At 52.1% G+C, this 12,766-nt stretch overlaps 4 protein-coding genes across 4 annotated transcripts; 2 read left to right on the top strand and 2 right to left on the bottom strand.

Moving 5' to 3' along the window:
* On the top strand, window positions 1–444 carry J7T54_005718 (uncharacterized protein; the record flags this gene model as incomplete). Its single annotated transcript, XM_051510624.1, has 1 exon — window positions 1–444. A coding segment is annotated over one exon (444 nt), but the record flags the coding sequence as incomplete, so codon positions are not given.
* Window positions 445–2,993: 2,549 nt separating this feature from the next.
* J7T54_005717 (uncharacterized protein) lies at window positions 2,994–5,021 on the bottom strand (the record flags this gene model as incomplete). The annotated part of the gene is made up of 2 exons (XM_051510623.1): window positions 2,994–3,610; window positions 4,049–5,021. 2 exons carry the CDS (start codon window positions 5,019–5,021, stop codon window positions 2,994–2,996), a joined length of 1,590 nt encoding a protein of 529 aa, XP_051358496.1.
* Window positions 5,022–7,555: 2,534 nt separating this feature from the next.
* Window positions 7,556–9,708, top strand: J7T54_005716 (uncharacterized protein; the record flags this gene model as incomplete). The annotated part of the gene is made up of 6 exons (XM_051510622.1): window positions 7,556–7,614; window positions 7,715–7,794; window positions 8,094–8,263; window positions 8,367–8,647; window positions 8,744–9,106; window positions 9,162–9,708. The coding sequence occupies 6 exons, from the start codon at window positions 7,556–7,558 to the stop codon at window positions 9,706–9,708; spliced, it is 1,500 nt and encodes a 499-aa protein (XP_051358495.1).
* A 605-nt stretch (window positions 9,709–10,313) lies between these two features.
* Window positions 10,314–11,765, bottom strand: J7T54_005715 (putative CDP-alcohol phosphatidyltransferase class-I family protein C22A12.08c; the record flags this gene model as incomplete). The annotated part of the gene is made up of 2 exons (XM_051510621.1): window positions 10,314–11,280; window positions 11,425–11,765. The coding sequence occupies 2 exons, from the start codon at window positions 11,763–11,765 to the stop codon at window positions 10,314–10,316; spliced, it is 1,308 nt and encodes a 435-aa protein (XP_051358494.1).
* Between the last annotated feature and the right edge of the window lie 1,001 nt (window positions 11,766–12,766).

The raw sequence follows: 12,766 nt of genomic DNA, 5'->3' as shown, positions 1-12,766 counted from the left end.
GCCGCTGCAAGTAACTCGGGCAACGGCGCCAAGGTGATAGAGCTCCTCCTCGACCGCAGGGCAGAAGAAGTCACGATTACAGAAGATATCGTCAAGGCCGCTGCAGGGAACTCGGGCAACGGCGCCGAGGTGATAGAGCTCCTCCTCGACCGCAGGGCAGAAGAAGTCACGATTACAGAAGATATCGTCAAGGCCGCTGCAGGGAACTCGGACAACGGCGCCGAGGTGATAGAGCTCCTCCTCGACCGCAGGGCAGAAGAAGTCACGATTACAGAAGATATCGTCAAGGCCGCTGCAGGGAACTCGGGCAACGGCGCCGAGGTAATAGAGCTCCTTCTCGACCACAGGGAAGATCAAATCACGATTACAGAAGATATCGTCAAGGCCGCGGCAGGGAACTGGCGCAACGGGGCCAAGGTGATGGAGCTCCTTCAAGGACATTGAAAGGATCAAGTTTGAGACGCGCCTGTTGCCCAACATGGCAGGAAGGAGTCGTGCTAGGTTAGATAACGATGTCTCCGCATGCCCGTTCAGGACGGAAAAACTTCTCTAAAAAACACGCCCGTGACTACCAGGCTAAATTCACACAGAGGCCCAGGAAGGCAAATATATTGAAGCCGTAGGACGCCTGCTGGCAGGCGGTAACGCTCTAGAGACGCTTCGTGGCGAGGTCGAGCTACATAACAGTCAGCACCAGGACGTCAAATGTGGTGGTAGCGGCCATTGATGCAAATTTGTAGCGAAAAAGACTGCGCGGCTGTGCCCAGCCGCAAAGTTGCGGACGGGGTCCGTGTTCATGCGGGAGAGCCAGAGCTCGAGAGACTGGAGTTCGCTTACAGGCCGGCATGCTGTCGGCCGGGTTTGCGACGACGCACTCTCCCTAAGATCAAAGTCGTGAGAGGAAGCTAGGAAGGCATACGCACTGCCATTACTCCCGATCAAAACGGCGTGGCGAAAGGTGAGATACGGCCCTTAGAGGAGCGGTCGCATTCTCGTAAGACGGTGGTTGATGCCGCCGAAGGGAGTAGACAAGTTCCCGTTTCATTTTTTAATAGAGTAATAGTATTAAGCTATTGTAAGTGTGTTCTTACGTAACCGCGTAGCTTATCGTAATAACTTATAATAAATACTGTTGTTTTGATGAGTATACAAAAACAGCCTGAGCTATTGTTTTTTAAGCTAGAGTTTATAATATAGTTCTCGCTGCAAATAGGAGCTTTGTATATACGTAGCCCGGTCTATTTTAATGATTAAACGCGTGCATAGTAGTCAATAGAGATAATTGAGCTAAAACAAGCTTACTTTCTTCATTAGTACGCAAGAAAGGTGTTAATTCAATGGTATGGATATTGTTTAGTATATTCACGTTTTATTTATGCTAGAATATTCGCATAAATTACCTCTATTGTTAGAAATAGAGGCGATATATCTTTGTCAGGGGCTGTGAGAAGTTTTTCCATGGGGTTCTCTTATAGGGCCATTCAGAGCTATGACGGAGGCTCTACTGTAACACCGCCGCCGAAAGACTCATGAGGTTACGCAGCCACACGCAAAGTGTTGAGCTTCGGAGGCCACAGCGCGCCACTTTGTTGTAACAAGTGACGCGCACCCGGTTCACCAAGGTTACCCTAGCTTTCGGGTAACTCAGTTTCTTTGGATAAAACAAACTTCTCTCTTCTCGAAGTGAAAAAGGCAAGTATTGAGTCTTGTGACTATATAGTCACTGGCGAAACCGCCTTCCTCTTCTTCACTCTAATGAAAACTGAACGCAGGGACATTGTCCGCTTACACCGTGCGTGTTCACACCCACCGGCGTACTCTGTCTTATTTCAAATTCAAATCTTCCGCTTCTGGCAAGTAATTAGCATAAAGAGGTCATAGGAAAATCCCTAGCTAAAAAGGGCCCCCGTCCGCACATGGGGAGCAGCTTGGTGTCCTTCACAAAGTCGGACACAGTCATGAGGTTTATTATATTGCTGTTCAGCCTGTTGGCAACTGCAAAGAAACACGCGAGGGACACTGAAAAGGATAGCACTATACAGTATGCGAGACCACAAGGAATCACTTGTAGAGAATCCTTTGACATAGTGTAGCTAATTTAATGCAAAAGATACTCGTGAAATGACGCTGCTACCACGCTGAATTCTCAATCGCCTCCTCAGAGCCCGCGTTTCCTTCCAGCTCCTGCCAATCTTTCAGAATAAGGAGAGTAGAGACCGTGTCTGGATGATCTCGGCCTAGTCCTTGCTGGAGGTGATAACAGCAAGTCTTTATTAAGTCCAGAGTGTCTCCGAGACGGGCCTGATTTTCCCAGATTTGAGCAAGGCTAGCCATGCTAGGTAGCGTGTCGGGGATGCTACTCTCCTAGCACCCTCTTTCTCGTCTCTATCACTCGTACCTCCAGCGACTCGGCCTCCTTCCATCGGCCTTGGTTCCAAAACGTCGACGCCAGGTCGTCCATGCTGGTCATCGTGTGGGGATGCTCCTCCCCAAACACTCCCCTTCGCAACTGTCTCGCCTGTAACTGGGACTTCTCCGCCTCATCCTATTCTCCTTTGGTAATAGAAGGATCCGGCTGCACAGTGGAGAAGTGATGCCCTTGCCACCCTCTCATCCTTCGAACCAGTGCTTATAAGTCTTAGCACCGCATACGCATGCGGAAGCAATGCGCTACATATTGCCCGGCTCTCATACCTGCCGTATTGGGAAGCCTGCGACACCACCGAGAGCGCCTGTTCCGCGAATTGGTGCATCGTTCCCTTCCTGTCGAGCCACCTTTGCGTGAACAACTGCACAAGGCGGTGCATATCGAACCAACGGCCCTTGTCTTCCATAATAAAACAAGACGCCTTAAAACGCCTAGCGCCTTTGTGAGCTGTATCCCCCCCTTTGTTCTTGGCCCTGCTGCTTGCTGTAATGGGATAGGCATTCCAACGGGACAGCCTGCCGGTCGAAGCGGCTCATGAGCGAGAGAAGCTCGTTTGCGAAGCCATTCAGCCGCTAGATCTGCTCAAAGGAAAGAATCCATGTCTCAGCCACCGCACGAGGAGTCTCCGAGCCTCTCCCGTCTGCCTCGAATTCCTCACTGAGTAGATCGATGACGTTCTGCTCGCCCTCATCCAAGAGCCGAAGGTAGTTGCAGCGTTTATGGTGTTCTCTTGGATAAACGCCGCTGCCTGAACGAGCGCCAGCGGTAGGTGCTCCAGCCGAGATGAAAGAGCCGAGGCTTCTTCGGAAGCGGCGTCGATTCCGCCAAGCCGTGCACGAAGCAGCTGGGCCGTCTCCTCGGCATCCACCCTGCCGACCTCGATAGGGCGGTTTCCCTTGGCCAGCCTCGAGCCCGTTTGCTTGTTCCTGGTTTTGACAAGAATAGCATCGTGCGAGCACCCGGGAAGGTACCGTCCGAGACTCTCCCCGCGGCTGGGAGAGGTGGCATTCGCAAGCCCCATATGCTGCCCAAAGAAGAGCTGTAGATCGTCGGCATTGTCGATAACTATCAACCATCGGCCGCGACCCTTCCTCTCCAGCGAGCCCTTCACCAGCACCAACACGTCTGCCTTTGGGTCGTCGTAGCCCGGTACCTGGCATTCCTGTGCGATGGATGCGTACGCTTGCCGGGACCGTTCGGCACTACTCGCATAGACTCAGAAGACCGAGACCTATGGTCTTCTTCGTCGGAGCTATTATACGTATGCTTGAGCAATCTGCGCTTTTCTGTACCGGTCAATACGGACTTCATAGGCAAGAACGTAGAACTAACCTAACACCGCCGAGGCCGAAGAGAGCGAACCTTGATTGTGAAGCCGGCTCTAGAAGCTGTTGCTGGACTGGCATAAGGATGGATTCCCGCCCAAAAAAATCCGTATTCTTAATATAGGTAACAAGGACTTCTGCATGGTCAGCACGGCTCAGCCGGACATTTAATCACAAGGATCTACCCACACCAAGGTCCGGCTGGCAGCTCCAGGAGAGGAACAGATTCTAAGACATGTAACAGGTATTCTTTAGAAGGCGTGTCTCTAACCCTCCCCGGTAGGTCATTACATACCTATCGTTAAGGTCACCCAGTAACTCAAGAATGCATTCATGCATGCCGCTGCCGTCGCGGCGTTCCGCTGCCACGCCTTGGTCTTGTGGCTGTCCCCGTAGTCGCAGGCACCGCAGGCACCCTTGATGACCAAGCAGGGGAAGCTGTCCCAAACACCGGCGCCCTCCATTTCAAAGCCGACGATACCCGCCTGCCGTGCGATGTTGTCGCGGTCCTCGCCCGGTTTCATGACTGTATCGTCTGACGCAATCAGGCCAAAGTGAACAGCAGGCTGTCCATCGCCCTGCCCGAAACGGGCACGCGGCACTAGTTTGCCGTCGCAACCGCACTCCTCGCACGACTTCCCGTCGCTCACATGGCGATACGTCGCCTCAAGCAGTTTGTCCAGCGCAGCACCGGGGTGCGCGGCCGCTAGCTCCGGTTCGCCCCGGAGCACGGCCATTCTGCTCTGGAGCATCTTCCGGCTACGGAGGCCCTTGATCTTGGCGAGTAGCTCGCGGATCTCGGCGCTCGGTCTGCCTAGAGCGTCCAGAAGTATATCCTTCGGAACGAAATGCTCGGGTAGTCGCCGTCCGAGGTCGCACTGTACGACCCTATCGCTGACGATGACGTCGCCTGGCACGGTCTCGGCCGTCGCGCCGCTGCCGCCGGGACGAAAGGGAACGACGCCGCAAATGCTAGTGACGAGGGCGAGTTTGATGTTGGGAAATTTTGCGCGGCAGTGGGCGGGAACGGCCACGGCGCTGGCCTTGCCCATGCCCGGCATATGTGCGAGGACGACGTTGTGGCGTCCGACGGCGCCGGTGGAGTACGCATTAGGATCGCCCGCCACTTTGTCGTAGGGGGGGCCGCCATCGTCCCAGTGGTCATCGAAGAGGGCGTCGACGGCATCGGCTTCGATTGGGAGAGCACAGATGACGGCAATCTCGAAGCCGGCCCGCGTAGCTAGGCGCCGCGGCCGGGTTGGCTCCATCGGTTATTACGCCGGAGTCGGCGCCGGAAGGCCGGTTGTGATCTCGTCCGTCGGTCCCCGTGGGGTGAGACTCTATTCGTGAATGTGGGTTTTAAAGATATGAGGGTTTCACGAAGTTAGGCCCCACGCCACCCGTCTCTCTAGACCCTCCTAAAGGCCGATGGCTTGGGCCCGGGCTAATTTTAGCATCGGCCTGCTCGGCGCTAATAAACGGCAAGGCTGGGGCCAAAAGACTCCAGTGCCATGCCATGGAGAAATCGCCAGTGATCGTTCCGCTGGATCGTACATACCTAGCTGCCGGCTCGCTTGCTGTGGCCCTCCGCCGTGGATAGGAACTTGCGGCTACTTTCTCCAAGATCGCGTCCCAAATTCCGCTGCCCGACGTTCATTCGCCCGATCTGGAGTGGGCTAAATTTAGGATTCTTTTAGACCACATGACCTCATGGCACCAAACTCGCTGGAGAGCACCGCTTTGCTGTAACATTCCCCTAGATTTCTAGACGCCTGCCCACAAGCAACCGCCAGCTTCACTACAATCTTAGTCTACAGACTCACACTACTCGTCACCATAGGCCATGGCACCAAATATTTCGCCTTCTCAGCATAATCAGATTCGAGACATGATCCTGAGCAATTCGCTCACCGACGTTTAGATTGCCAGCGCAGCCGGTTGTAGCACGCACTCCATCCGAACCATCCGAGCGAACCTTCGATGCATTCATCAGGTCAAGTAAAGCGACAGCGAATAGGCCTAGGCGGCCTGGAAGCATGACGATCCTCATGCTGCACGCATTATACGACCGACTAATCGAGAAGCCGCATATATCAGAACTAGATGGTCGTGTTCCTCTGGGACGAATTTGACTTTTTAATGACGACCTATAGCGTTGGCAGGGCGTCAATGTGACATTCGGGCCAGACTAGCTACAGGGTAGGTAGATTTAAAGTCGGTTTAGTTGCGAACTGAGTACACTAGACTAGGATGATGTCGTTGACTTGAGGCGGTCGGGTCACAGTCTATGTACGAGATAGTAGATCTTGCGTAGACAATTATATTGATAGCTGTCGAGATGGGTAGAGACTGACTATCGTGAAGCGTGGCTTCCTATATACTAGAGTGATCAGTGTCCCTTGGCAATGATCGGTCTGCTTGTTCGCGGCGATTCGTGATGATCGCAATGATCGTGGCAGCGATCATTCGTGGAAGTGATGATCGTGCCGTGAATGGTGAGAAACAGTGGGGGTACTTCCCAAGCACATGAGGGCCGCAAGTTGGGTCGTAACAAAACGCCAGAATTGCTATACAGAGCGTGCTGCAAAATAGTTTGCAGCAAATTCAGGTTACTGCAATTTTTGCTGTAATTTTTGCTGTAATTTTCGCTGTAATTTTCGCTGTAATTTTTGCTGCAAACTAGGAATTCTGCAGCAAATCACGCTCTTCCTCGGTCGATCCTTACTATAAAGGGCAGTAATAGGGACCCCGCTACGTGAGGATATTCGCCAAGGAAGAATTATGAACGATTCTCCAATTAACATTGCTGATTTTTACTAAAAAGAGGCGTGCTGCAAAGTTATGCTCCTGCAAACATTTTGCAGCACTCATGCAGCGGGCCCTTCGGGTGCTGAATTACCTTCACGAACGAAGAGAATGATCGCCTATGATTTGCGCCAACTCCGTTATAACTGGCGATCTAATATTTCACGATTTTACGCATATCATTGATTTACCTGCGTCACGTCTTCGCTTCTAGTCTAAATGGTATATAGTGTGGTTATAACCATTTTGGCTTTTGCCTCCAAAGAGCGCGACTCATCATCACATTCGCATCATTACTAGTTGATCCCCTCCGAGCGCAGTCACTTCACTCAGTTCCACGATATGTGGTGCTCATTATTATAGCTACCGTAATACGGTTTGTGACATTAATGCTATGCACACTCACGTGGCGGGTTGGAACGCGATGATGTACTCATCCTGCGTCGTCGCTCTTCTGTTTTTGGCTTATTGCCTACGGGTATGTCGGTCTTGAGTCCTTGACGTATCTCCGCGCTGGCAGTTCAAAGATGACTAACCTGAAGTAGACTCTTGCTGCGTGCGTTGATGCCTTCTGGCACGGAGCTAATGGGGGCTACAGTAATATGATGACACAGTGTTTTATCTGTGAGCGACTACGGTACGGGTCTCGTACAGCTATTCGATCGAAGAATCAGCGAGCTGCTCCGTCATGCAGAATTTCAACCAATAGGAGAGAATAGCTTGAGCAATTGCCACCCAACAGGCCGGAGGAAACTCCCGCACTTATCCCACTCATACGAGGGCATACCGACGTCATGTATAGCTGTCCGTACGTAATTCAATACAAAATCACGATATCCTGCCGCGAACCTAGCCGATGAATATACAACTATTCCTCTCACGCATTGGCGGGCCGTGACATGGAGAAAAGCGACAGTCAAAAGTTGAGGCCATTGCTACCTAGCAGTGGCAGTACCTCGGGCAGCCTTAGTGCCGGCAGCGGCAGCGGCAGCTCAGGATGGCCCTGGACTCCTCCCACACGAACACGTCCAAAACGGTCTGCGGTCAAAATAGCTTGTGAGCAGTGCCGCCAGAAACGCATAAGGGTGAGTGAGCGTGCGGGAGCTGAGACAAGAAAGCCGAAGTTTTGTGGATCAAGGCTAACAAGCTCTTATAGTGTGACGATCGGCGGCCCAGGTGCGGACCATGTGCGCGCAGGGGAGTTCCATGCGTTTACGACAGTGGCGACAACGAGGCGTCGGCCCTGGCCATGAAAAGAAAGCTCACCCTTCTGCAACATGAGAATCTCCGATATAGAGATCTCATTGGCATTTTGTGTTCGAGGACTGATGCTGAGGCACACGAAATTCTTATCCGCATTCGGGCGGCCGACGATCCCTTGCGTGTTCTAGATGCCGTTAAAGAAGCAGAGATCATACTTCCAGTACCCTCTTTCAGCGGGAAGGCAAGTGCTGCTGAGCTAGTCAAACTTGACCAAGAAGCATGGGAGAATAGCGATATCAGGGTTCCGGCACAGCCGTGGACAGCTGTAGCAGGGGACGGCCTCGTGTCGGAGTTGGTGTCAGACTACTTCAAGTGGGAGAACGCCTATCTCTTCCCCACGATCGACCGCGAAGCATTTTTGGTCCAGATGACTGGACGAGATACAAAATATTCGTCATGGTGCACGCCTCTTCTTGTTAACTCCATCTGCGCCCACCGATCGGTCAGTTATACACCCCAACCCATCTCCAGACTCGTCTCTCTAATCTTCGCGGTAACAGCAAACCCTAGGGAGAGCAAAGATCTACAGCTCGCTAACACGACAGAGCCTCGCCGGACGATTTCTCGACGAAGCAGAAAGCCGGCTTAGGGATGAGCAAGGAAAAATTTCGATACCCACTGCTCAGGCTCTCATGCTGAGATACTTCACCATGGCCTGCATGGGACGAGATAGGATCGGAAGGGCTTGTCGGCAACAGGCAATTGATATCGTCCGCCGGCTGAACCTAGAGGCCCAGTACGACTCAATCGCTGGCGCTTCGCGAGCCGAATTGGCAGAGAAGAGTCGACTCTCCAAAGCTCTATGGGGACTCTTTATTGTAGAGACGTATGTCCTTATCCAACCCGCGCCCCCCACACACACCGCAGCCACCCTCTCTACGCTACTACGACACTGTTTTGCTGACTCACCTCGGAACCCTAGTCGATTTGCCTACTTCTACTTGCAGCCTTCGCAGATAACCCCGCCAGAGATCCCTCACGTCTTTGATCGGGACGAATTCAACGAACCCGACAGGCATGGCAACATCGACGTTCTCGGCCGACCGTTTGAAGATTCCCCATGCGAGGTTCCCCTTGTAGCCGGTATAATTAGCCACGTATGCACTCTGTCCGAACTGTTCTACGAAGTCATGAGGTATAATAGCGCGGATGAGAACGACCGCGGGGATGAGCGAGACATTAACGTCCGGAAGGCGTTCTACGCAAGGCTGAGACAATTCGAAGAGAATCTACCACAGCAGACCTCGGCAAATCATAACCCCAGCCCATCGACAATTTACCTGAGGTATTTCGCGATCTTAAATGGCTCTAGTTGCGCAATAGCTAATGCAAACTATCAGAATGCACCAAAACGAGGTTGCCTTTGCCATCATTCAAAATCAACGGCATGAGGCGCCTTTCGAAATTTCTGCTGACGAACCGGGCATTATAATCAAAGATTTGTGTGCACGCCACTGTCGCTCCGACGTCGAGATGGCCAAAATGTTCCTCTCATATTGGGCCTTCGAACCTTGTCTTTGGCGCCATCTTTACCTGTCGTTACAGCCCCTATCTCTTATGTTGGACCGCTCTGAATGCCGTCAGCTCTTCACCGCGGCGTCTGCCATGATGCGTGCCGGGTATAGCAGCTTCCGTATCTGCGGGAATCTGCTCCAGGCCACACAGGCGTTTGCATGGACCGTGAATGAGGAAATACCGCGAGAGGCACAGCCACACTATGAGGGTTGCAAAGAGAACATGGAAACGCAGGACCTACCCTTGAGCTTTGCGCTGCCGCGTCAGGACGACGCCAAGGAATTGCTCAAAGATAAGTCGAAGTGTCAGAAGGGTGGCAGCTTCTCAGAGGATGATCTGGGTTCGTTGATACAAATGTGGACGTTGCAGTGATGTGTGCTTCTCTATAGCTCTGTAGCATGACGTCGTGGGTTGGGAGGTTGGGAAGCGTGGACTCGGCGGGGTCTGGAATACGGATTACTTGATATTCGTTGATCCGCTGGGCTAGGTAGCTCTCAGCTAAGAGAATCTTTACGTGGAAAAAATATAGGTGGTGAAAGGTTCATCGACGCAAGAGGCAGGTATACAGTACACGTCTTTTTGGAACAGGGGTTCCGACATTCCGCCGAAAATCACAGCAGCCCCCAGGACGTGCTTCAAAGGCATTTTCTCGAGGAAGCACCGGCCGCGTAGAATTGTTCCATTAGTCGGCGTTCCGCCAGTCTGGCCTGCCACAGTGATGTCTTCGAGATCTTGGGCGCATTCGCAGTGGTTTATCGTGATGCTTGGTATATCGGCTGTGGCTGTTGCTGACGATTTGGTGAAAGGATCGCATGCCAATTAAGACTCCTGACCAACTTCCATACCACCCTGCGACGCGTTCCCAGCTAGTCTATGCGTCGGAGAGACTAGAGCCCTGTCATTGGCCACGAATCAACCATCAAATCCGAATCGAGTCCCCTTATAAGCACATCTTTCTCGACCCACAGGAGAAGTTCTTACGAATCGATCGCACTGCTGTCCTCTAGTGAGGGACCTGACAGTCCAAGGGCCTTTCTTCTCCCACCGCTCTCATTTCTCTCCATCTCGCGCTTTATGCCATGCTTGACAGCATCCAAGACCGTATCAACAGTGACTCGGGGCTCATAGGTTGGTGTATTGCCTTCCTGATAAACACCGGTTTTGACAAGAATGCTATACCAATCGTCGTCGCTCGCCTCGTTGACCGCGTTTGTCCCCCGAATATCGCTCTCGGGAGTATCACCGACGAAGTAAACGGTCTTCAGTGAGCCCACAAGTCCATGTTCAGTTGTCCGCCAGTCACTCATAAGCCTTGACGCGAACTCGAAAGTCGAAACCTGGGGCTTGCCGAAGGCGTGTATCCGGGCTTTCCCCTTACCACCAGTCAAGTCGCTAAAGATAACTTCAAACATGCGGCGCAAAGCACCCATACCAAGGCGGACTTGTTCATGGGCTGCAGACCAAACAACGTCGTTATGCGAGAAGTAAATCGGTGGGCCTTCGTCGAAGGTTGTACTAAGAGTCCCAATACGGCCGCCTTGGGACATGGCTAGGTCGACCATAATCTGGATATCGCTGGCCCAGTCACGGGAATCAGCGAAGACGAATATTGCATCAATAACGTCGCGGCTAAAGCTGCGGCGTCGCGAATTGGCGTATTCTTCGGCTGTCAGCTTGCGGAAGGGGGCAACGGCCTCATTGTGCTTGATGATATCGCCAGGCGTAACGACATCTTTAAAGCCATAGCCTTCGGCGACGTGTCTGCACTTTTCGCCTTCACCTCCTACGACGAGGACGGTTTTATACCTCTCCGCCATCTCTCTCATAGGTGTATGGCCGCATATGAACTGGCCAGTCTTGATCTCCCGCCCGAGTTGGCGGGAAAGATCACGGCATCTTTCCTCCTCAGTTTTTCCGCCACCATTTGTCAAGAAGATATGAGGGCTATCCAAGCATGTTAGTGCATATATCTTGGCTCCTGATACTTGAAACAGTACAGATTAAAAGCATTCATCAGTCCCCCAATGCCGCGGGAAGGGATGCATCGAGAGATATTTTCTGACACACCAGGTGTCCACATTTACTTACACAACGATATTATACTCATTGTCTCCGTCGAGAACCCTCATGGCCTCGATTGCCTCTGGAATTGGCTTTCCACCACGTACGAGCACACCGTCGATGTCAAAGGCATAAACGAATGAGTCAGCTACATGCTTGTCGCCGCCGTGACTCCCCTTGGCGATTTGAGATGCAATTGTTTGCAAGTCGGCGAAGCTGCACCGATGAGGTTTCGACATCGATTGTGAAGGACTCGGAGCGGTCGCCGCAGAATTGACGGTCTTGACGGGGTCAACGGCAACTTCGGGCAGCGACGGAGCGCCTTCGAAGAATGACGTCGACTCTCGGTGCGATCGTAATTCGGCCATGATAAGCTAATTTGCTTGTGCGTGTACAGAGGATACGATGTCTGAATTGAAAAAAATTGAAAAAATTTGTGACAAAGTAATTGGGTATGTCTTTAGAGTCTGAGCGTACATTATCGTTTATCAGAGCAGAAGATATCGGCGTCAGCAGGGTTAGATGGCAGGTAAGAGCAATACTATCTGTGATTAACATTGCATCATAATGGCGTTGATGTAGGCCCAGAATTATATAATCCTTACATCGCTTTTAGTAACCCGTTAGGTAATGCGTTTACTAGCCTTAACTTAATATGGCGCTGTATCTTGAGTGTCTATGAAGCTTAAGTTATGGAGTCTTTAGAGCGCTTTACGTAACGTAACCTTTATGATCTTCGCTCAAGAACCTAAAGACTTCCCTACGCCTTGCTTATAGAGCTATGCTTTTGGCTTCGTTTTCTCGCTATCCATCAGCCCCGTATACCGCGCTCTGGTGTTTCGAAACACATAGTAGCGCGATAATGTGATGCTCGGGTCTAGACTAGCTACCGGGTAGGTAGAATAGAAGTCAAGAGGGTGTGATGGCCCCGCTAGCATCTGGCTTGGCGTCCCGCTTCGCGAACTCCTTTTGACCTTGGGCTAGGATAGCCCTGGCACTGTCTCTCCGCGGCTGCAGCCACAATAAACAGTAAGAGACGGCTAGATCTGAATAGGCGTGCTGACTCCGCCAGGGCTTTGGGCACTTACTTGCCTGGGGACTCTATGCAGTCAGAGTGGGTTACAGGCTGCTGTAGCTGAAACGGCTGCATTCTACCTGTCAATTAGACTACCCTGAGCGGTGTCCGCATTGCGTTTCCTCAAGCATCAATAAATGATTAGAAGTGCCCAGGCTCCATGGAAGTCCACAATAAGCACGCATGCACCGACGACCTGGACAGCGGAGGATTCGGCATGTTCCGGTCACTAGGCTAGATCTAAACTAAGCCAAGGATCTGAGAGATTGCATCGGCGCTGGTTTAGCGCCTTTC

The sequence above is a fragment of the Emericellopsis cladophorae genome (genome assembly GCF_022114955.1).
Source record: "Emericellopsis cladophorae strain MUM 19.33 chromosome Unknown NODE_140_length_16093_cov_112_815747, whole genome shotgun sequence".
In the NCBI taxonomy this organism is placed as follows: Eukaryota; Fungi; Ascomycota; class Sordariomycetes; order Hypocreales; family Bionectriaceae; genus Emericellopsis; species Emericellopsis cladophorae.
This window is presented reverse-complemented; position numbering and strand designations above follow the sequence as displayed.